At 46.0% G+C, this 25,255-nt stretch overlaps 1 protein-coding gene across 3 annotated transcripts in view; it reads left to right on the top strand.

Moving 5' to 3' along the window:
• The window catches only part of DCHS2 (dachsous cadherin-related 2), a 235,685-nt gene that overhangs the window by 143,627 nt on the left and 66,803 nt on the right, over positions 1–25,255 (top strand). For all 3 annotated transcript variants that reach the window (XM_043545864.1, XM_027833465.3, XM_043545865.1), the window contains exons 4-6: positions 20,041–20,277; positions 22,032–23,048; positions 24,496–24,683. In XM_043545864.1, coding sequence (XP_043401799.1) covers positions 20,041–20,277; positions 22,032–23,048; positions 24,496–24,683 — 1,442 coding nt within the window. The remainder of the gene's footprint in view (positions 1–20,040; positions 20,278–22,031; positions 23,049–24,495; positions 24,684–25,255) is intronic.

The following is a 25,255-nucleotide window of genomic DNA, read 5'->3' as shown; positions in this document are numbered from 1 at the left end:
CTTTGCAGTCTTCAAAATAAACAACTGCCACTGTAAAGTAAACATGCAAATTCGATCAGAGTTGAACCAGCAATTGAAAATCTCTGCTAAATGATTAAGATGTTATGAAGTATGAACATGTTGTGTGAGGGAATGTCAATACTTCCTGAAACAGTTACATTTAAATGCTAGTGTTTAGTTTTCGTCACTTTTAAGTACTTGTACAAGTTTGTGGAAGAGAAAATTTTGGTGGAATTCAGAGGTGAATAGGTGTCAGGAAGTGAGACATGGAGGGTCAGGCCTAATGGATGGAGAAGTGGTAGTTATGTCTATTGGTCGGTACAGTGGCAGCCAAGCCTGGAACTGGTGTCAGTGGTCAGAGTCAGGAGTCAAAAGCAGGTTAAGAACAAAGCAATGGTGGGGTTGAGAGACAGCCAGGAGCAAGGGCAAGGCTGGAGCAGGATTGGGAGCAAGGTTGCAGTTGGAGCAGGGGTGGAGCAGGCTAAGACCTGTGGAGTCTGTCACCCCTCAGGCAGGGAAGAGTGGCAAGCTATGAAGTGACATTGGGCAGAGTGAGCTGCTGTTTCTTCGGTGAGGCTTATACACCTTCTCTGAGAGACAGCAGACCAGATCCTGGCTTGTGGATTGGCTGGAGCCTAGCACAGAAATGACTTACCTCACATGTGGCTTAATCAGGTTCTAGTTCAGGGATGTCTTATAACACACACATGCCTCACAATAGGCTCAAAACCTAAATTCAGAAAGCTAACTGAAGCGTGAACAGATATACAGCCGGATGTTTTGAAGTTCCAGTCCTCTGGCACCAGATTGTGACTGGCCATTGTCCAGATGAACTGGGGATAGGAAAGATACAAGGAGGCATCCTTCCCTGGCCCCACATAGCCTAATAAAAGCTCAGCCAAATCCCAGTGCTCAAAGAAGTGCAGGAAATGCTTGCCCCAGAGGCATATGGCTCCCTAAATGGGTCAGAAAGTAGGCAGAGACCAAACTGCCTCTCCATCTAGTGCATCCCCATAAGTATAGCAGCAGGGTTGTTCTAGGAGGCAGGAGGTACAGCTCCATATCACTCGTAATACAAATTTGTGCCTGAATGGTACAGTATTGCCCCCACTCTTGCCTTGAAAGGCTTACACACTGGAGTACTTTGTACCACCATAATGTTAATGTATTGTGTATTGATTAATAATATCTGGCTCACTAATATTTGTAACTCTGGAAGCTAAAATAATAATGTCATGTTTGAAGGAATAATCTGCCTGCTGGCTAGGCTATGTGTATTGTAGATGGGTATTACCTCCTTTTTTAGGTGTCCAAGTACTGGCCCCTTTTGGATGCAGAATGCCAGACTAGTCAGATCTGAATGACATATTCTCTATCCCTGGTTTCATATTTTGTAATTTTGAATGATTATCATAGCAAAATACATTTTGATACAGATTTCCATAAATTAAGCACCTATTGTGGCAAAACCTACAACTTCATACATCTAGATATTTTCCATATGTGTATTTGCTCTTTTGATAGAAAGTAAATGTAATTTTAGCACAAGAATCCAGGCAGAAGGGGCTATAGGAAGCTTTCTCCATATAGGGGTGTAGATGTAAGAAGGAAACTATTCACTTGAGATTGGTATGTAAGGGATTATCTGGTACAACAGCAGCAGCAGACCACACAGATCTTTCAAACTTGTGATGAAATAGTCCTACCAGTGGGCAAAGGGCCTCAGTGCCAAGCTTTATAAACCTAATTCTTTCAAGCTAGAGCTGTGTCTGTTATAGCAAATAGAATGTAAACAAAATTGTAAATTCCCCCAAGAAAGCTTTTATTTACTAAACTAGTTCTTTATAAACTGTATTTTGGAATGTGTTGTTATGGTTGCTATCAAGAAAATAGCTTCAATAAAACAGATGTGTTTTGAATACAGAAGAAATGATAAACCTGGAACCTAAATTTGATTTTCAAAGATTATAGAAGAAAAAAAATAGGCAATGAGTCAGATGAACTCGAAGTGAGATAACGGGCCATCCTCCTCTTCCACCTCTGCAACTATGCTCTTGATGTTAGACACAGGATCCCATCTTCTACATGCTGTCTTCTCTCAAGGAATCTCCTCCTGTTTGCTTGTTCTGCACATTTTTACTATCTAATTTCGCTATCATAGTAACTGGTCTGTCACACGTAAGAGCCAAAGCTGTACTTAAGCCTCACTGCTGATAGGTTAAAACATACTCTGAATAGGTCATTGGAAATGAGCATTGACCTACATCGTATCAAGTAATGGGTTCAGCTGCCAGATTTGAAGGTGAATTTGGGTAATGAACTGTACATACCATTTTTGCCATCTGCCTACTGTCTGAGTTGGGTGTCTGTTCTTGTCAGTAGATCAGTCCAAGAATTCTCTGCAGAAATACTGCCTGGGTTAAAGCCACCATGGCAGTCAATTTCATGTGAAAGATTGCTACTAAATAGTCATTGGTCTTACTCTTCTCATGGTTATTTTCTTGTTCTAAACTTACTTTTTAGTTTTGTGAGCAAAGAGGGGAAAAAAGCAAGCTAATTGAATAATTAAGTATACTTATAAGCACAATAAAATATGTGGGTTCAGTTAGAGTAGCTCAGTTTCTGTTTTTGCTTTTTCAGTGGATGACTAGTGACAAACAAATACTTAGCTACCAATAGCTGACAGCATAAATGGTAATAGTTGTTGGGCAGAGACCAAGATTTTGTAGGAGCATTGATACTATAGTTTTTCTTCTTTTTTTGCTTGTTTATTTTTTTAAAAGGACATTCATTTTTCAAGAGAAAGAAGTTGCTAATTCCAAAAATATGGCAGTTTGCAGCTGTAGACAATGGCCAATTGTCTCAGGCTACATAGCCATGCGGGTGAGAGAGGCCCTCTTGGTGTCCTGTGCAGCTGTACCAGCCTTGCCCAGATTGTGGCTCTGGTGGGGATGGGAAAGGTGGAGAGTAGGGGTTGCACACCTAACATCCCCCACCCCATGAGCAAGTGGGCAAAGCTATGGCTTGGATTCCTTATTCCCTCCCAGTGCATCAGCCAGCAGAGGGAGTCAATTCTTTATGTTGAAAAGGGCTGTAGCAAAATACTTTCTCCTGGAGCAAGGGTGCTCCCTGGACCACACTGCCCTTACTCTTGGCTGACTTTAATACATCATTCTAGTCTGAGATTTTTAATATGAGCCCATGGAGAATTAGGATGACTGTCCAAAGCAGTCAGCAGGAGAAATATATAGAAATTCATTAACAAATCAGTGTATTTCTGGCAGACAGAATGTACTCTTGGCTGGTGGCCTGCTTTGGAAATCTACCTCCATAGTATTCTGATGGCAGATTTGGTGTCCAAAAGGAATGGAACACAAAATCATGGTGAGGAATAAGACCCAAAGAATACCTTAAAGAGCATAATTATGTAGGCCTCTATTCTCCCATCTTTTCTCCTGTTGAGTAGTGCTTTACTCTACAGTAATTCCACTGAAACCAGTGAGATTACCTGTGGAGTAAGGTGCTGCTCAACAGGAGTAAGAACAGAAGTATCAGGCCCATAATGAATGGTATGTAATTGTCACAAGATTGGCCTGTCCCCAAGGGCTAGATTCTACTATCCCTTATGTGGGTTCACATTGGGGGGGAGGAAGTAAGAAGCGTCACCCTAACTTATGTGGCCTTCGTAAAGACCTGATAGAGTTGTAATGCCAGCACTGAGGGAAGCACAGGGACTTCTTGCTAATTAGTTCCCTTCGGTAGAGAGAAGAAGGATGTAGAGGGACAGAGAGTAGGTAGGGCCATGATTTTGCCCTCCCTCACTACCAACCTTCACAGTCATGCTGCATCTCTTAAATAGATAAACCACTCTGGACTCTCCCCAGGCACAGGGAACTATGAGGAAAAATACCATCAGCACTCTTTACTGTCCCCGAAACAGAGCTGTGCCTACAAGGCACAAGCTAGCCCAAACGAGGCGCTGTAACGTTCCCCATTAATGTGTGCTCATTTGCTGAAAAGTCATTCTATACAAATGGTATCATGAAGATCCATATTTATTTTGTTCCTCTCTCAATTCTTCGACATTTATATGTAGAAATATGACTCCTCTAGCTGCCAGCCCTCCAGATTCCATCTAGGATATGACAGTCAAGTGGTTTTCTTTCTGGACTGTGTGTATTGTCACTAACAATAGTTCTTCTTCGAGTGCTTGTTCACGTCCATTCCACGTTAGGTGTGCGCACGCCACGTGCACGAGCGTCGGAAACTTTTTCCCTTAGCGGCTCCCGTCGGGCCGGCGGCCCCCCCAAGTGTCGCCACTGCGCCGTGCATATATACCCCTGCCGGCCCTACCCCCTCCAGTTCCTTCTTACCGTCCATGGCGGCGTTGGAACAACCTCTCTCTCTCGTAGAAGAGCAGTCCCTTAGCCTTTAGAGTAGCTGTTATCAGTTAGTTTACATACAGATTGTGGACACTTAAGTCATTAGGTGCCTGGAGGCTGGGCTGCGGGGCATGCCGCAGGCCCACGGCTTCAAGGCTTGCGCCATGTGCTGCAAACCTATACCAGTTAGTGACCCCCACGACTCGTGTCTACGTTGCCTGGGGGACGGACATCAAACTGAAAGGTGTAGGATTTGCAAGGCGTTTAAGCCAAGGACAAGGAAAGAAAGAGACTTTCGCCTAAAGCAACTGTTGATGGAGGCCGCATTGCAACCACCGGGCCCAGAGCGCCCGACGCCGGCTCAGGCTTCCTCAGTGCATAGTGCCCCGGAGCCGTTGAGAGACCCGGCACTGGCTAAGCACTGTAAACTGTTGGCCCCGGAGCGCTAGGCTAGGCCCCGGCACCGATCATCCTCCCCGGTGCAGCCCCAGGCACAGCCTAAAGGAAGGCGTGGTTGTTCCCCACACAGGAGGCTGGCGCCTCCCAAGGCCCCAAGCGCCAACAAGAGTGGGAAGGCCGTGGTACTGGCGCTGACACAGGCGGTCCCGGTAGCACAAGCCCCACCGAGCCCAGACCTAAGTGAGCTCAGTGCGGATCAGCCCTCTACGCCTGGCACCTTTGAGGCTGCAAAGGACCTCATCGAGCTGTCGGCGGCAAGCCCCCTCCCATATGGGGAGAACCCTCCGGCGCCCATGCCTCGGGTGCCGTCGAGGGGTATACCAGCAATGGTGTGCCGCTCGAAGACACCGTCCTGGCACCGCTCCCGGAGTTGGTCCCAGTCGAGCTCCGACTCTGCAGACTCGCACTTGCCAGTGGCCTAGAAGGAGGTTGTGGCACCGGCAGCGGGTCAATGGGAAGAAGCACCAGAAAGGGCACGCCGCTCTCCGGCACCGCCCAGAGACCGGCACCGGGAGGAGTTGAGACGGCCCTCGCCAGAGGTCTCCCGCAGACGGTCCCGGTCCAGGGAAAGCTGGTACTGGTCCCGGTCCTGGGGATACCGGTACCACTCCTGGTCTCGCTCAGCCAGGAGCCGCTCGTTCTCCCACCGGTGCAGATCGTTGGCACCGCCATGGCCTTCACGATTGGCGTCGTCGCAGTCTGGCGCCGGCTCCAGCCGCTATAGCTACCCGCACTGGGGCCCGGAAAGCAGGGACCCTCAAGGGAGCTGGCAACCTCAATGGGGCCAGGCCATTGGCCTTTCTGGACCCCCTGGGCCTATCAGGAGTGCCAAGGGGCCCCGTCCAGGGCAAGTTACTCAGTGCAGCGGTCCTGGTCCCCGCACCGATGCCAGACAGTGCTGGAGAGTCCGGCTCCGAGCCCGGTGCCGTCCCATGGACTCCCATCCCGGCCTGAGCCAGAGGCCCCTACCATGGGAGATGGGGAGCAGGAGGACCAACCAGAGGGGGTGGAGCAGCAGCTAACCTCCTTGTCTTCCCCCGATGAGGCGGTGGTGGGTACAGAGGTGACCGGCCCTCCGCCGATAGACCATAGAGCCCACCAGGAACTACTGTGCAGAGTCGCCCAAAATTTGGGGTTGCAGGCCGAGGAGATGGTTGAGCAGGAGGACCCCATGGTGGACATTTTGAGCCCCGAAGGTCCATCCAGAATAGTGCTCCAGCTCATTAAGACCATCCAGTCTAACTATAAGACTATATGGCAGACTCCAGCCTCCAGCACTCCAACGGCTAAAGGAGTAGAGCGTAAATACTTTGCCGCATCTAAGGGCTATGAGTTTCTGTTCTGCCACCCGAATCCATGCTCCCTAGTGGTTTCGACTGTGAACGAAAGGGAGCGCCATGGTCAGCAGGCCCCAGCCTCTAAGGCCCAGGAGGCGAAACGCCTGGACCTTTTTGGTAGAAAGGTGTACTCATCTGGGGGCCTTCAGTTGAGGATTGCTAACCAACAGGCCATCTTTAAGAGGCACAATTTCAACTCCTGGGCAGTGGTGGGGAAGTTTAAGGACAGCCTCCCACAAGGTTCACAACAGGAGTTCACAGCCCTGGTGGACAAGGGCAAGGCAATAGCCAAGACCTCTCTCCAGGCCTCCCTGGATTCGGCAGATGTGGCGGCCAGAACAGTCGCATCAGGGGTGCTCATGAGGCACTCGGCGTGGCTCCAGGAGTCAGGCCTGCTCCCCAAGGTCCAGAATACACTCCAGGACTTCCCCTTCGAAGGGTCCAGGCTCTTCTGGGACCAGACAGACGCGAGGTTGCATAGCCTCAAGGACTCGCGAGCTACGCTCAAGTCACTGGGTATGCACACCCCGGCGACCCAGAGGAAGCCCTTTAAGCCTCAGCCTCCCCCTCAACGCCAGTACCAGCCTCACCATAGGTATGAGCCATACTGTAGGCGAGGCAGGGATAACCGGCCAGAACCAAGGCCAGCAGAAACCTCAGCCGGGCACTAAGCCAGGTTTTTAAAGGTACACTTGAAGACAGCATACCAGACCAGTCACCGGATCCGTCCCTTTGTTTCCTGAACTGCCTGTCCTGTTTCTCCCGTGCATGGTCCACCGTTGGGTATAGACCGTTGGGTATTACCCACGGTGCGGAACGGGTACTCGCTGCAGTTCGCCTCCCTCCCCGCCTTCCCCGTCTCTCTTCAGGGACCCCTCTCACGAGCATCTCCTAGAGGAGTAAGTCCGCTCGCTGGTGGAGGCGGGGGCAGTAGAGGCGGTGCCTCACGGCCTAAGGGGAGAAGGGTTCTACTCCCAGGACTTCCTCATCCCCAAGGCCAAAGGGGTCCTTTGCCCAGTCCTAGACCTGCACAGGCTCAACAAGTTCCTGGTCAAGGCCCAGTTCCGCCTGGTCTCTGGGCACCATCATCCCTTCCCTGGATCCAGGGGACTGGTACGCTGCCCTCGACATGAAGGACGCGTACTTTCATATCGCCATCTTCCCAGCACATCAACAGTTCCTACTCTTCACCGTGGGCCAAGAACATTACCAGTTTGCGGTTTTCCCTTTCGGACTAGCCATGGCCCCAAGGGTGTTCATGAAGTGCATGGCGGTGGCGGCGGCCTTCTTACGGAAGCAGAGAACCCGGGTGTACCCATACCTCGACGACTGGCTCCTGGCGGGCCGATCCGAGGCAGAGGTTTGGGGCCATGTGGAGGTAGCCCTGAGATTGTTCCGCGAACTGGGGCTCCTGGTCAAAGTCCCCAAGTCCACGCTCGGACCCACGCAGAAAGTGGAATTCATAGGAGCAGTCCTGGACACGATGCAGGCCAGGGCAAGCCTTCCGGTACCCCGATTCTGGGCTATCCAACAAGCAGTGGCCTCCCTGTGCCAGTTTCCAACAACAACAGTCTGCGGCTGCTGGGCCACATGGCAACATGCACACACGTGGTCAGGCGTGCCAGACTGAGACTCAGGACTCTGCAGGCGTGGCTCGCTCGGGTGTACTGCCCAGGCAGGGACCCCCTGGACTTGGTAGTGACAGCCCCAAGGGAAGTGCTGGACTCCCTGCTGTGGTGGCAGTCCCAGCCTGTGGTTTGCAAAGGCATCCCCTTTGCCACCCCACTTCCGGACCTGATGCTGGTGACGGATGCATCAGACCACGGATGGGGGGACTGACGTTGGGGACCTCATGACGCAGGTGTTGTGGTCTGAAGCAGAGCAGTCACTCCATATCAACGTGAAGGAGCTCAGGACGGTTCGTCTCGCCTGCCAGACCTTTCACTCCACTCTGAGTGGGCACAGCGTGACAGTTCTGACAGACAATACTACTGCCATGTTTTATATAAACAAGCAATGTGGAGCTCGTTCCTCGCCACTCTGTCGCGAGGCTCTCCTCCTCTGGGACCTTTGCATAGCCCATGAAATTCACCTCAAGGCGTCCTATCTCCTGGGGGTGCAGAACGAGCTGGCGGACTCCCTCAGCAGGTCGTACCGCATGCACGAGTGGACGCTCAGGGTGGACGTTGTGCTTTCGCTCTTCCACAGATGAGGGTTTCCCTGGGTAGATCTGTTTGCCACCAGGGCCAACGCCCAGTGCCCGTGGTTCTGCTCGTTCCAGGGCCGCAGCCCGGGCTCACTCGCGGACGTGTTTGCGATCCCGTGGAGCGGGGGCTTGATGTATGCCTTCCCCCTGCTCCCCTTGGTGCACAAGGTCCTGCTCAAGGTGCACAGGGACAGGGCGGCAGTGATCCTCATTGCCCCAGCCTGGGCCCGCCAACACTGGTACACATCGCTCCTAGAGCTGTCGGTGGAGGTCCCAGTAGTCCTGCCCCTACACCGGGACCTCATTACACAGGACGACGGGCGGCTTCTCCACCCCGACCTGCAGTCACTGCACCTGATGGCATGGAGGCTCTGTGGCTAAATGTCAGTGCTCCCTTCCTGTGCAGCAGATTCTGCTTGGCAGTAGAAAGCCCTCTACCAGGGAGGCCTATATGGCCAAGTGGAAAAGGTTCTCGTGTTGGTGTGAACCCCGACAGGTGCGGCCGGGCCAGGCCCCGGTGCAGGCCATTCTGGAGTACCTCCTGCACCTCAAGCAGCAAGGTCTAGCCCCGTCCTCACTCAGAGTGCACCTGGCGGCCATCTATGCCTTCCATCCGGGGTTCTCGGTGGGCTCGGTGTTTTCCCACCCAATGGTGGGACAGTTCCTTAAGGGGTTGGAGAGGGAGTTCTTGTGTTCCCACACCCCAGTCCCTCCATGGAACCTTAACCTGGTCCTTTCTAAACTCATGGGACCCCCTTTCGAGCCCCTCGTACCTGTTCTCTCTTCCACCTTTCCTGGAAGGTGGCGTTTCTGGTTGCCATTACCTCGGCCAGAAGGGTGTCCGAACTGAGGGCCCTCACCTCTGAGCCACCATACACAGTATTTCATAAAGACAAGGTGCAGCTCCGGCCGCACCCCAAGTTCCTCCCTAAGGTGGTCTCCCAATTCCATCTGGGCCAGGACATTTGTCTGCCGGTGTTCTTCCCGAAACCCCATACGGACCCGAGTCACTGCAGCTTGCACACCCTGGATGTGCGTTGAGCGCTGGCATTCTATTTGGAGCACACCAAGCCCTTTCGCAAATCTGCGCAGCTTTTTGTGGCTGTAGCCGAGAGTATAAATGGCCACCCAGTGTCGGCGCAGCACATTTAGTCTCGGATTACAAGCTGCATCTGGACATGAGATGAGTTCGCAGGTGTTTCGGCCTCGGCGGTCACGGCCCACTCAACCAGAGCACAGGCGACTTCCACGGCGTTCCTGTTACAGGTCCTGATCCAGGAGATCTGCAGAGCAGCCACCTGGTCCTCGGTGCACACCTTCACGACCCACTGTGTGGTCAACCAGCAGGCCAGAGAGGACACAGCAGTTGGCAGAGCGGTCCTCCAAGCAGTTGTTCCGTGACTCCTACCCTCCTCCAGAGGTAAGCTTGTAATTCACCTAATGTGGAATGGACGTGAACGAACACTCAAAGAAAAAATGGTTACTTACTTTCTCGTAACTGTTGTTCTTTGAAATGTGTTGTTCACATCCATTCCACCACCCACCTTCCTATCCCTCTGTCGGAGTCGCCGGCAAGAAGGAACTGGAGGGGGTCAGGCCGACACGGGTATATATGCACGGCGCAGTGGCACGACTTGGGGGGCCCGCCGGCCTGACGGGAGCTGCCAAGGAAAAAAGTTTCTGATGCTCGTGCACGCAGCGCACGCACACCTAATGTGGAATGGACGTGAACAACACATCTCGAAGAACAACAGTTATGAGAAATGTTTCAGAGTAGCAGCCGTATTTAGTCTGTATTCACAAAAAAAAAAAGGAGGACTTGTGGCACCTTAGAGACTAACCAATTTATTTGAGCATAAGCTTTCGTGAGCTACAGCTCACTTCAGTAACTATTTTTTCCTACAGTCTGGATTTCTGTCTTCAATTACAGTTGTGCAAACCCTTTAAAGAGAATAGGTTTGTATAGGCATAAATTGGGTCAGAATTTAGCCCTGCAACTGGAACTTGTGATATTTTGATCACTTGTGAGCCAGAATAGAATCCAGCTCACTGACCTGTACCTGTGTTAACTCTGCGGAGCTAACAGGAGTAAAAGGTAGTAAAATTTATTAGAAGCAGAAGATATGACTTTCCATACACATTGGGAGCCAATCTGTAAGTAAGAAGGTGCCATTTCTACATAATAATGTCTCAAAGTAGAACCACACTTTTATCTGTGTGGTCCCTGCTGGGAACTTCTGTTGCAGTAAAACATTTCCTCCAGAATAGTTGTCTAACCACTACTCCGTTCGCTTTCCATCATAAGCCTTTCTTCTTGGAACTGTTTTTCATAGTGGAAGGATATATTCTGTAAAATAGCAACAAAATGTGTTCCCTTTTTTTTACAACTGAAGCCATGAGTTCCAAACAACAAATGTCTGTAGTAGTAGTAATAAGCTGCTGTATTTTCTTAATGACAGAAAAGGAGAGAGTGGAAAAATACAGAACAGCGTTCCACCCTGTGACAAAGCAGAAAAGGGTGAAAAAGCTGCTCTTGGGGCAGAGCCTGAGACACAAGATATTTGTGTCATGTAACTGACGGGTTCATATGAATGGATCGTTAAAGGACTGGCTAAAACCCACCCATATTGATGGAGATTCCCAAAAAACGACAAGAAACCCAAGGACTGAACAGCTGACATCTAACAACGGGAAACTCTGTCAGGCAGAATATGTGACTTCAGCATGTGCCTGCAGGAGGAGGACAATGGACAGAGAGATGCCAGGAGGCTAGGGTAAGAGCTGGCCTTTGGAGAAAGACAGGAGCTCATCTGAGACTGAAGGACAGAGGGACAGAGAAAGAAGCCAAGATGCTTCCGTCAAGGGTATCCTGGGTTGGCCAGTATGAACTATGTCTTAATCTTTGCTTTTCTGTGCTTCCAGTTGAGTAATAAATCCTACTCTGTTTCAAAAAGGCTACCTGATATCATTACAACTACTTGCAGAGATGCATCAAACTCTGAAGATGGCAAAAAGTTACTGAACTGGAGCTCCATCTCCACTGGACTCACGGGCCAGATCTCACAGTGTGTAAAACGAGTGCTGGACCCCAGAGGCTCAATCCTGGAAAAGTGGCCAATTGGCCAACCCTAAAGGAAGAGTGAAACCCCTTAGGGGCCTGGCACACTGAAGGGATTTAAACAAGGGACTGTTTAAAAGCTGGGGCTTAGCACAGCTCCTGTGACGTATGACACACCCATAATTAAGTAAGTGTGAGTTCATTACTATAGCTGTCTAACCTCAGAGCTAGTATTCAATTTTATAAGGGCAGAGAGAAAGAGAAAAACTTATATAACCAAACCTAGGGCTAGAGTAAGAGCTGCCCTTACGTTCATTAACAGATTCATCAGATGATCTAGTCTGACTGCCTGTATGACACAAGCCATAGAACTTCATCATGATTAAAGCATATCTTTCAAAAAGGCATCCAGTCTTGAGTTGAAGACTTTAGGAGATGAAGAATTCACCACCTGCCTTGAAGCATCCTTGTATGTGCTACCCAGACCGGTGGTCCAGGTGAATAGAAGTAAGTGAACACTGTATACCCGTTTACTTCTCCTTCCCCAGGAGCAGATGAGGGAGAGGAGGAGACTAGGGAATGGGCAGAACCTGGACGTCATCTCCTCTGTCTTCTGGCCAGTACAGTTGAGTTGGCATGAGGTGTGCTATAATTTGCTGCTGGTATAGATCAGCAGAGGAGACATTCTGATTCTGAGGTATTTCTCTCACAAAATCCTTTCATTGTTCCTGGAGTAGAGCAACTTACATACCACTCTTTGCTCAGGGCTGTCCTAAAGTCACAATTTATTCCTTAAAGAGCAGAAATTTCAAAATTTAACACTTTCTCCAGAACCTTTTCACTCTTCACTTACATCTAACTGTATCTAAAAAAATGAAAGTGACTTTTTAACTATTCATTGGCTTGTTCCACACAAAAATACCCAGTAGTGAGTTGGTCAAAATTGTAAAATATATACACTTGATCATTCCATGTGAGCTGACAGTGACAATGTTAGAAAAATTTAAAATCCATGTTTATACATTTACCCTCTCGAAACAAAAAGATAAAGACCTTTTCTTTCAAGCTACAGTTGCTCAAATTACTTCAGGAAATGCCAAACGTTTTATGTCCCTGAAATAACATTTTGCTGAGCTGTCTCACTAATTGTAAAATACAGTCATGGTCGGAAGGCAAAAAAGAAGTCAACAGAGAAGGCGGCTGCTTCTTAGAAATGGCATCTGGTAATGGGTTAGAAACTGAGCAACAATAGATTCTGAATCCATCGGTATCTTTGCTGAATTGTGCTGTGGTTTGTCACACTGGAATAAGTGTCTTCTGTTACTAGTAGAAAACATTCTTTCTTAATTTTGAGCACTCTTTAGAATATATTTTAATTATGTCAAGAGACAGTTTGTTATTATAATGTACTAACAGTATAATTGGAAAGTTCACTCAATGTAAATTTGAATATTTATAGCAATTTTAGGTATTTTCCATCCTTTTCAAGCACATATGTTATATTTAATCCTCCTAAAGTGGTGTGACTTTAATATAATTTCCACTCTATTTGATGAAGAGCACCACCAGATTGAGACAGCGTCAATCTTGACCTCCTGATATCATTCCTAATAGATCTGTCTTGTGAGTCAGAAAATGATTAAGACAGTGCTTAGCTTCAAAAAATATGTTTTACTGAATTGCCAGAGGTGGTCTTGCCTCCACTGGTTTCCACAAAGGGCCTTGGGGCATCTTCCTCGTAGAAGTCTGTTCATATATAGAACTCTCTCCATATTTACTCTGCTATATTGGTTGAGTCAATTGAGAAACTTTATACAATTACTACTACTCTGGCATTTTAACAGACTTTCCTTAATAAGCTCAGGCCTGGGCTACACTACGAGTTTGTCGGCTTTAGCAGTGTTAAATCCGAATTAATCCTGCACCCGTCCACACAACGAAGCCATTTTTTCGACATAAAGGGCTCTTAAAACCGATTTCTGTACTCCTCTCCAACGAGGGGATTAGCGCTGAAATTGACATCACCATTTCGAATTAGGGTTAGTGTGGCTGCAATTCGAAGGTATTGGTCTCCGGGAGCTATCCCACAGTGCACCATTGTGACCGCTCTGGACAGCACTCTGAACTCGGATGCACTGGCCAGGTGTACAGGAAAAGCCCCGGGAACTTTTGAATCTCATTTCCTGTTTGGCTAGGCGAGCTCATCAGCACAGGTGACCATGCAGAGCTCATCAGCACAGGTGACCATGCAGAGCTCATCAGCACAGGTGACCATGCAGTCCCAGAATTGAAAAACAGCTCCAGCATGGACTGAATGGGAGGTACTGGATCTGATCGCTGTATGGGGAGAGGAATCCATGCTATCAGAACTATATTTCAAAAGGCAAAATGCCAAAACATTTCAAAAAATGTCAGAGGCCATGAGAGACAGAGGCTACATCAGGGACGCAATACAGTGCCGGGAAAAACTTAAGGAGCTCAGACAAGCGTACCAGAAAATCAAAGAATCAAACGGACACTCCGGGACAGAGCCCCAGACATGCCGCTTCTACGCTGAGCTGCATGCAATTCTAGGGGGGGACCGCCACCACTACCCCACCCCTGTCCGTGGACTCCGAGGATGGGATACTCTCCACCATGACTGAGGATTTTGCAGATGGGGAAGATGACGAGGAGGAGGACAAGCTTGGGGAGAGCACACAGCACACCGTTCTCCCCGGCAGCCAGGATCTTTTTATCACCCTGACTGAAATACCCTCCCAACCCAACGAAGCCAGAGAAGGGACCTCTGGTGAGTGTACCTTTTTAAATATAATACGTGTTATAAAAGCAAGCATTTTTTAATGATTAAGTAGCCCTGAGGACTTGGGATGCATTCGTGGCCAGTACTGCTACTGGAAAAGTCTGTTAACGTGTCTGGAGATGGAGCGGAAATCCTTCAGGGACATCTCCCTGAAGCTGTCCTGGAGGTACTCTAAAAGCCTTTGCAGAAGGTTTCTGGGGAGAGCAGCCTTATTCCGTCCTCCATGGTAGGACACTTTACCATGCCATGCTAGTAGCAAGTAATCTGGTATCATTGCATGACAAAGCCTGGCAGTGCATGGTCCCGGTGTTTGCTGGCATTCAAGCAACATCCATTCTTTATCTCTCTGTGTTATTCTCAGGAGAGTGATATCGTTCATGGTAACCTGGTTGAAATAGGGGAATTTGATTAAGGGGACATTCAGAGGTGGCCATTCCTACTGGGCTGTTTACCTGTGGCTGAAAATAAATCCTCCCCGTAATTAGCCATGCAGTGGGAGGGGCAGCCATTAGCTCTGAGCTGTTTGCGTTTGGCTGGCAGGGATCTTCCCTGATACCAGCCAGGTGGTGGGGGGAGGGGAAAAGCGATCATCCCAGAGAATTGGATGGGGGGAGGGGGTTAGTTTGGTTTCTGCTGCTGCACATTAACAGGAAAACTGCAGCAGTAAATGGCCAACTCAACGGGCTTTGCTTGGTATGGGAAAGGAGGGGGCTGCTGTTATGAAGGTTGCAGAAGCCGAAAGACTATGGCTTACGATGGCTGCCTGCAAGCCGAATTCTGTTGCCCGGCCCTGAGTGTGTGATCTCTAACATCAAAGCCGCAGGCACTCAATATAAGATGCAAAATGCAACCTTGTACCAAAATCACATGTGCTATGCAATGTGAATAGTGTTGTTCACTGTGAAAGAGTATAGCCATTGTTCTGTAAAATGTATCTTTTTAAATACTTCATTCCCTTTTTTTCCACCAGCAACTGCAAATGTTTCAAGCCTCCCTCCTCTGTCCCAGAGGCTATCTCAGATAAGGCGGCGAAAAAAACGCACGCGCGATGAAATGTTCTCTGAGCTCATGCAGTCGTCCGGCACTGACAGAGCTGTGTAGAGGGACACAATAGCAGAGTACAGGACGGTAGCCGATGAACGTGCGGAGAGGTGGCGGCAGGAAGATCAGAGGAGGCATGAGGAAATGCTGGGGATACTGCGGGATCAAATGGACATGCTCCGGCGTCTGGTGGAAGTTCATGAATGGCAGCAAGATCACAGACTGCCGCTGCAGCCCCTGCTTAACCGTGCTCCCTCTTCCCCAAGTGCCATAGCCTCCTCACCCAGACGCCCAAGAACGCGGTGTGGGAGGCTCCGGGCACCCAACCACTCCACCCCAGTGGACAGGCCAAGCAACACAAGGCTGGCATTCAACAAGTTTTAAAGTGGCCTTTTCCTTCCCTCTTACCCTCCTCCCACACCCCACCCGGGCTACCTTGTGAGTTATCTCCCTATTTTTATAACCAATTAATAAAGAATACATGTTTTTTAAATGACAGTGACTTTATTTCCTTTGCAAGCAAGCTGTTATCAAAGGCGGGAGGGCGGGTGGCTTACAGGGAATTAGAGTCAACCAAGGGGGCAGGTTTTCATCAAGGAGAAACAAACAGAAGTGTCACACTATACCCTGGCCAGTCATGAAACTGGTTTTCAAAGCTTCTCTGATGCGCATCGCTTCCTGCTGTGCTCTTCTGACTGCCCTGGTGTCTGGCTGCGCGTAATCAGCGGCCAGGCAATTTGCATCAGCCTCCCACCCCGCCGTAAACATCTCCCCCTTACTCTCTCAGAGACTGTGGAGCACAAAACAAGCAGCAATAACAATGGGAATATTGGTTTCGCTGAGGTCTGAGCGAGTCATAAACTGCGCCAGCGATCCTTTAAATGTCCAAATGCACACTCTACCACCATTCTGCACTTGCTTAGCCTATAGTTGAACAGCTCCTGACTACTGTCCAAGGTGCCTGTGTACGGCTTCATGAGCCAGGGCATTAAGGGGTAGTCTGGGTCCCCAGGGGTAACTATAGGCATTTCAACATCCCCAACAGTTACTTTCTGGTCTGGGAAGTAAATCCCTTCCTGTAGCCATTTGAATAGACCAGAGTTCTTGAAGACGCGAGCGTCATGAACCTTTCCCGGCCATCCCACGTTGATGTTGGTGAAACGTCCCTTGTGATCCACCAGTGCTTGCAGCACCATTGAAAAGTACCCCTTGCGGTTTATGTACTGGCTGCCCTGGTGGTGCGGTCCCAAGATAGGGATATGCATTCTGTCTGTAGCCCCACCACAGTTAGGGAATCCCATTGCAGCAAAGCTATCCACTATGACCTGCACATTTCTCAGAGTCAATACCTTTGATAGCAGCAGCTCAGTGATTGCGTTGGCTACTTGCATCACAGCAACCCCCACAGTAGATTTGCCCACTCCAAATTATTACCGACTGACTGGTAGCTGTCTGGCATTACAAGCTTCCACAGGGCTATTGCCACTCGCTTGTGAACTGTGAGGGCTGCTCTCATCTTGGTATTCTTGCACTTCAGGGCAGGGGAAAGCAAGTCACAAAGTTCAGATGCGTAAGGGCACTTCCATGGAACTTTGTGACGAAACTTAAAAGGGAAATGACCTGGCTGAGTCACTCCCATGTTTGCCCACGTGCCCGGACCTCATCGAGGTTGGTTAAAAGAGCACCCTGGACTATGTCGACGACGGCTACCAGTCATACTGCAGTGTCTGCTGCCAAAAGGCAGTAAACTGTTGCTGTGTAGCAATGAAGTACCACGTCTGCCAGCACCCAGGAGACATTCGGTGATGGTTAGCTGAGCGGACTCCATGCTTGCCGTGGTATGGCGTCTGCACAGGTAACTCAAGAAAAAAGGCACAAAACGATTGTCTGCCCTTGCTTTCACAGAGGGAGGGAGGAAAGGGGGGCCTTATGATATGTACCCAGAACCACCCGTGACAATGTTCTAGCCCCATCAGGCACTGGGATTTCTACCCAGAATTCAAATGGGTGGTGGAGACTGCGGGAACTGTGGGATAGCTACCCACAGTGCAACGCTCCGGAAGTCGACCCTTGGCTCAGTACTGTGGACACACTCCGCCGACTACATGCACTTAGAGCATTTGTGTGGGGACACACACAATCGACTGTATAAAAACGCTTTTTACAAAACCGACTTCTATAAATTCAACCTAATTTTGTAGTGTAGACAAGGCCTCATATTTAATCTCAATGAACAATGTCCTAAAAAATCTTAAATTTGACTATCAATTTTCTTGTTCAAAATTGTACTTATTTAAGGACAGACAGGCAGAAATGGGTTTCCTTCTACCCATTGATCAGTCATTCTCAAAACATGAGAGGAAAAAGGAGGACACATAGTCTCATGAATAAACAGCACACTTTTGCTTCCTCCTTAGAATCTCAAAGTGACAGAGTGATGGGGAAGAGAGTAAAATCAAAGTGCAGCTTCATATAGAAACTGGAGCGAGTGCTACCAAATCAGTGTCCATGTAGCAGAAGTGAGACTGCCTTCTCCACAGCTGTAAATATAATGGTCATGTTTGTGGAAAAGGAAGAAAGAGATTAAAAACACAAAGAAGAAGGAGGAGGACAAAAGAGACAAGAGGAAGGCGAAGAGAAAGAGAGTTAGATGGGAGGAAAATAATTTTTAACCAAGTCGTTTATCAAATAACGTATTATACATCGACTAAAGATAGGAATTTGTTTTTGGTTCTGTTGATGTGTGTTCATTGTAGGCAGACATCTTTTAAACAGCATAATCTGGATATTGATATGTGCTAGGTTTATAGGTTTCCCCCTTGCCTGTGATCATCCCTTGCTCCTAATGTAGACTTTTAAATTAACTGTGACAGAAGAAAAATAAGGAAGATATTGAAGTAAAGTAGAATGCCCCCAAAAAGGGGATAAGGGAAGAAACTCTAAAATGTCCCAAAATAAATAACTAAAATTGGCCAACTATCATTTAAATAGCCAGCGTCAAAGCAGGATACCATGTGCATTTGATATCTCCCATCCTTCATTCAGTTACGTGTGAAAACAAATTCTCAGATGACTTTGGAGGAACTCTGTTGCTTGACTAAAAAGGGGCTGAATCTCATTTACACTGTATTGCTCCAGCAGAATAAAGGGGTCTTAAAGGGCCTTAGATGTAAATGAGAATCAGAGTTGAACTGAAAAAGACTTGTGACTTTTTCTGAGTTTCATCAGTTATATTGAATACCACTAAAACCAATAATTAAGGCAGAATATGTACAGAATATGATATATAACACACGATATGTACATTTAAAACATTTTAAATATTAAAACCAGCTATCCATATCAACAGCACTAAAGCATTCTAAAACATAATTACTGTGCCATTATTCCATGTCTCAGATGGTCAAAGCCGCTTGATATTTGGTCTTGTGCCTCACAATGTACCTGCATGCAATTTATGATGCAGCAAACATGTCCTGATGTACTTTCTTGCTCTATTATACTATACTGTAGAGTGCACTTCCCTGGATCTTTTGGTATTTCCATTCACTTCATGTACACTATAGACCTCTGTGCACTTTAAGGGTTAATCAGTTTATTTTTGTTGTTGCTTCTTAATTCAGAAATCCTGACTGTTCTTGAAAAGGACAAGTGGCCAATATTAAATCTTATGGAAGAATTACAAGTATTGATTTTAGAGAATCACTCTAGTCCTATATGAACATCTTAGAGAGAGTTATATTTAAATATAACCATTATTACTGAGATTCTGAACTCTTGGCTCATCAAAGCCCCCTTTAAAACCAAGAGGAGTTTTGACTGTGTAAGGAGGGAGCATGGAGCCCAAAAGAAGAGTCTATGCCCATGCTACTGCCTTTTACATTGGAAGTGGTGCTAAAGTTCAAGGTTGTTTCTGTAGTTATATGTAGACTATATGAGAATTAACAAAAACATCATACATGTAATTATTCAAGCAGTCAGAATAAAATACATTTAGAGATATTGATCCCATTCATCTGAGTTAAATGCTGAAAATGCATTTGTTTTGAGGAGTGGTGCTCCCAAAGATAGCTGCTATGGACAAGGCATTGCATTGCCCTTTCAAAGAGGCAGAAATTATAGCAGTTATTTCTTTTGCTTTAAGCAAAAGAGTAAATTGGTAACATTTTGCCAGTTCAACAGATCTCATAAATTGCTAGTTAAGGATGCCCTTCCCTTAAGCTATGATCAGCCAGTAAGTGATTGCTGTCATGATGTCCACCACAGGTCCCACAGACTTGTGTTTTGTGGCTTTAACTTGTATTTGTTCGGGAAGTTTTGTGAATAGACTATCGTTGCCATTCTGAAGTGGAATGAACTTTCCTGATAGTGAAGTGGAATTAATCTCTTACCATTAATAAAGTTATTTTTCCCTAATTGACTTCCAGAGTTGTTAGTGTTGTTATTGGTCAAACTTGGTCTCCTTGGTACTGCTGTAAGTTCAGAGTTACTCCACTGAAATCACTGAAGTTGTTCTGGATTTATGCCAGTGTAACTGAAAGCAGAATTTGGCATGGTTACTTCAAATGCATCTACATTGCTATTTATGAAATCGCAATAAGGGAATATGTAACAGTTTGCTTCCTGCCATGTTTAAGTTCCACCCTTCTCCCACTTTTGGGGTGCACTCTGAGACTGTTTTATGTTTTGCTAAAACTTGGTGTAGGATTCCATGAACTCAGTGTCTTCATTATTAATTTTTTCTGTATTTTCAGGAATTATTTACTTGATATCAACTCTCAGTCATTTGGATCATACCATGATGTTCTTGACTGTTTCTGCACGGGATGGAGGTGGCCTTACCTCTGTTGTTAATGCATCTGTCACAGTAAACATCCTCCAGACCACTTTGGCACCAGCTATATTTGAGAGGTCACGGTATACCTTTTCTGTTCCTGAAGATGTCCCTGAAGGCAGCCCTGTTGGAACTGTAAAAGCCAGAGAGCCTTTAAGTAAGTTGTCCTCTTAGATTGCATTCAGACAGATTACAACACGTTCTAATTGTAACTGGTACAGAAACATATGAAAAAGATCTCTCTCTTTTAGCTCATCATTTTTTAAAATGTGTCAGATATGCTTGTAGGCTGGTGGACTCAATCATCCGCCTGTGGAAAAAATCAGCCGCACCGAGATCAGTTCATAGTCCTTGCCTCAGTGATCTCTGTATTGTCCAACACACAAAAAAGGAAATGTCGAGTGAGAAAGCAAAATAATAGTCCTGTTTCTAACATAGTCTGTGGGACCCTTTGGCATCTTAGTAGTCAGAGCCTCCACCCAGCATAGATGAATTTGCGGAGCCTCTCACCCCCTCGTAGTTGTCCACTGCAGTTACAAGAGTGTTTTCCCAACTCTCTCCTGGAGGTTCCCTCTGAGAATTGAGACCCTCATTTATATTCCTGCCTTGTAATCATCAGACCCAGTCACCTGATGCTGGCCAACTGGGTCAGATGATTCCCTGCACCTGCCTGCCAGGCTTCTCTCCACAACAGGAATAACGGGGCTGTAAAAAGAACAGTTCACCATTACAATACTGTATATAAGAACTATGCTTAAGTTTACAACTGGATCCCCTTTGTATGCCTTTAGAACGTAGATTCCCAAACTGTGGTCCATGGAGCACTTCTTGGTGGTCTGTGGTGAGCTGGTAGGTCACATGAGGTACTGCTTCCACCCTAATTGGTCCACACTGAAAAAGTTAACAAATCCCTGTATTAGAGCAATAGTAAGGTGCAACTCTTTGAGGGAATCTAGACAACTTGTTGCCTCAAAAAACGTTTTCCCAAATTAAATGGCGAAATCCTGGTGATCTTATAATGTTTTTCTAAATCTATTTTATTCTTTATTTTCTTAGAGGAAAAGGCTCAAATCCTGCTACATTCTTTATAGCTGCAGAAGACCCTAACTGGGCAGCTCTGGTGTGGCTCTTCTGCAGATCATTGTGGAGGCAGGATTTGGGAATCTCGCAAAAGGAATCCAAATACCATGTTGGTGATGGAGTTCTACATATAAGGAAGCAGGGGCAAGGGCTTTGGATAGATTTGTGAGTACATCAGTCCACCGCCTTTCTCCCCCATGGAAGGACAGTGTATTGGCTGCAGATGTCCTGCCAGGGCTAAAGTAGTGCCCAGGGAGTGGCTCTGCTAATGTTCTATGGTCCTGTGGAAAAGGATGGGAAAGAATATTAAGCTGTAGTGGAATATTTAATGATCTTGGACGTAGTAAAAGTACATTTAGAGAAAAACTCAATGAAATGCAATTCTTTTAATGTATTGCCATGTATCTCAGTTCTTGCTGTAGTGAATCTCAGCTTATAGTGAAATTGTTCTGTTAAAAATGGCATAATTATCGGAGGTTTTCACTAGATTTTATATAACGAGAAGAAAATGAGAGAGCAATGACATTTTCTCTATAAAGGTTTATCATACCAGGGAGGTGAAAATCAAACATCTCATAAATGGACAAAATAGATGCAGTCAAATGCAGCCTGTATAGTATTCATTTTATTGAAGGGCTCCAGGGACATGAGCAAGGAAACATAAAGAGCTCAGGAAAGAAAAACATCTGTAAAGGGGATTTCATTTTTTCAGCTGATTCTAACAACATTGCAGCATATTCTTCACAGATGTTCTTTAGTGTATTGTATTAAGCACTCATATTATCAGTTGCTTATTTTTTTTACATCGGTTGTTTTTGTTCCCACTTGTAGATACTTTAGAAGTGATCTCTTACAAAATTTCCTCTGGTGATCCTTATGGAAGATTCTCTATTGACCCTCAGTTTGGAATCATTCTCACCAAAAAGCAGCTGGACCATGAAACTCAGTCTCTCATTGTGCTTACTGTCCAGTCGCAGTTGGGCAGCTCCCCTGTCTACAGTAGCACCCAGGTCAATATATCTGTGATTGATGTCAATGACAATCCTCCAGTATTTCTTACAGAATCTGATAAGATAACTATATCTCATAGTACAGTACCTGGCACAGCTCTGTACATTGCTCATGCAGAAGATAAAGACAGTGGGCTAAATGGGGTAATCAAATATACTATTGCAAACAGGCAGTCAAATGCATTTACCATTGATCCAAGCCTTGGGGTGGTATATCTCACCAGGACTCTGTTCACAGATAAGCAGCATGAATATGCTCTGCACATAACTGCTGAAGATTACGGAACTCCTCCACTGAGTTCTCTGATAATGCTGACAGTGATTGTTGAAGAGCAAAAGATGGGCACCACCTTGACTTTTGAAAACTTGGTGTATCAAGTGGAAGTCAGTGAGACTTCTTCACTGGATGCCAAAATTCTACAAGTACAAGCCCACACACAAGTTCCACAGCACACTGCCTCACAGATGGTGTACTCCCTGGAGCCTAGCACAGATTCTGCTGCATTTGGAATTGACCCTGTCACTGGCTGGATTTACCTCCGGAAGTATCTGAACTATGAATTTACACAGATGTACAATTTTAGAGCCTTTGTCAGCAGCCCAGAGGACAGCTCAGGGCAAAATGCGAGTGCATCAGTAATGGTTAATGTCCTGGATGAAAATGACAATTCCCCGATGTTCATGCGTGATCTTTATTTTTTTGAAATTGAGGAAAGTCCAGTTCCCCGAGGTGTGGTTGGTACCATCACAGCAGTTGACAGAGACTCAGGAAGAAATGGACAGCTTTCCTATTTCCTCTTGTCAGATGGAAAGTTTTTCAAGATTAATTCCAACACAGGTAGCATGTTATGAGTTGTAATCTCCCCGTTATTTCTTTTAAAAAAAGTATTCCTCTAAAGGAATTAATGTAATGTGTGAAGTCCAGGAACTGTCATGTCTCTCTTGGGTGGGCGTACGCATAATTAATATGCATAATTCAGAGCCTCAAAAAGTTGGGATGGAATAATCAATGAAGAATAGGATAACCTAGAGGGTTTGTTTTTTCACTCTCAACTCAGTCATAGCTTTTCTTTGCTTACTCATTCAAAAGTTTGTGTTTGACCTTAGAAAATTTGGGAGTATTAAATAATAGCTTCAATAAATCATATGAAAAATTCCTAATTGTCTAGTGGTCAAGTAAGGTTGAAAAGAAATGATCAGCGAGAAACAAGAATGAAAGGAATAGTGACATTTTAAAGGGAGCACATTTGTGAAAATCTTGAATAGTATATGTTAAAACTGTGAATTGAAGATATCAGTAGAGTTGCAAAAAGAAAATTGTCTCAGAAAAGTTATGCACTGTAAAATGAATCCCAAAATGTTCTCAGTGATAACCATTATCTCCAGTATGTTTTCATAGTGTAGAATAAAATACTGAAAGTCATGCAGAAGGGAAGCCTTTAAGAAACACAGGTACTGACTAGCAAGAGATTGCTTTTGCAAGACACATCTGCAATGTGAGATTCCACCACGTAAAATGGTGTATACCCAGGGGTCAAAGGGCCCTTCTAGATACTTTGGAAATGTGACATTTCAAAATAAAACTACTGTTTCAAAGTAAAGTCTTGTATAATAAGCTTATGAAAGTTTAAAGGTAAACAGAGAGAGGGAGACAAGTAACAGAGAAGGTCTTAAAATGTATAATATAAGTCCATCTGTCTGAAAAATAGGGACACTCAAAATCCTCAGATAAATGTGAGTGCACTTGAGCAGCTGTCCGGAAGCTTGTATTAAATTTGACCACTGGGATCTCCAGCCTCAGAGTACGGTGAAGATTAGGTTTGCTGATCATGAGAGAGACTCTGTGTTGAGTTTCCTAACCCTGAAGCACAGTGAAGATAAGGTCAGCAGTTAAAGTCTGCACTTCAGGTTCTCCAATCTGGGATACAATGAAGAGAGGGTCAGATTTCTCCTTTAAAATAGCCAGCCTGCACAGTTGGCTAATGTTGTTTCATTGTGCGAGTTTCTGGGATCCAGAGTGCAGTGAAGAGTGTAGTATGACCCTGGGGTATATATGTAAACTTTGATTAACTAGGTGTTTTTGTGGAATGAAGTTTAGTAAACTGGGATAATACTTTCTATACTGTAGTAGGTATATCAAATGACGCAAGCGGTTGGTTTAAACTCTGCATATTTCTATGAATTTTATACAGTCTATTAAGATTTCACTAATACAATGAATACACTAATTCAGTGCCTTTTCCCCCTTTTTTAAAATTTTGTTTGTTTGTTTTTTGGTCCAACAGGTGAAATTATAAACTGGGTTGCATTAGACCACGAGCAGCAAACTCACCATCGATTGATCGTACTAGTAACTGACCACGGTGCTCCCCGGCGTAATGCCACAACAACTGCATATATCTTAGTTGCTGACCTCAATGATAATCAGCCTTACTTCCCTCAGATTCCATCTGGAAAAGAAGTAACCTTCAAGGTTTGTAGTAACTGTTTCAGTGATTTTCTAATCTGGTCAATCATAGGAGTGCAGGATTTGTTTTGAGCACCATCTTGTGGCAAAAAGATTTGAATTGTATTGTGAATTGTAAATGAGACTTCCTTCCAAAGCTCAGTTCACACACCACAGTGTTGTGAAATCCATGTGCTCTGAATGCTACATGGACAGTATTAAATCAAGTGTATTCTCTCAGTAAGACATGTCTTTTATTCCATGTGAAAGTTACATTGCGTGTATCCCCTAGCATGACCTAAATGAACAGCATATTCAGATTCAATTAACAGCCTGACATTTTAGGGTCAGTATCAAATAAACAACTTTTTAAAGAAAATTACTTCTAATGTATTAGTTGCTTTTTATTATGGTATTAAATATCATAGGGCAAAAATTGGGTAAAGCATTCAAGATTTGGCTTCATGTATCATATGGGCAGTGTGAACGTATGAACAGTTGGACTTGACCTGTTTCAGGACCATTAGGAGCTGAAGATTGTACTGGTATTTTCTTTAAATTTTGCATCTCATGTTTTACTTATGCTCTCAGAAACAGGA

This window comes from Chelonia mydas, chromosome 4 (assembly GCF_015237465.2).
Source record: "Chelonia mydas isolate rCheMyd1 chromosome 4, rCheMyd1.pri.v2, whole genome shotgun sequence".
In the NCBI taxonomy this organism is placed as follows: Eukaryota; Metazoa; Chordata; order Testudines; family Cheloniidae; genus Chelonia; species Chelonia mydas.
This window is presented reverse-complemented; position numbering and strand designations above follow the sequence as displayed.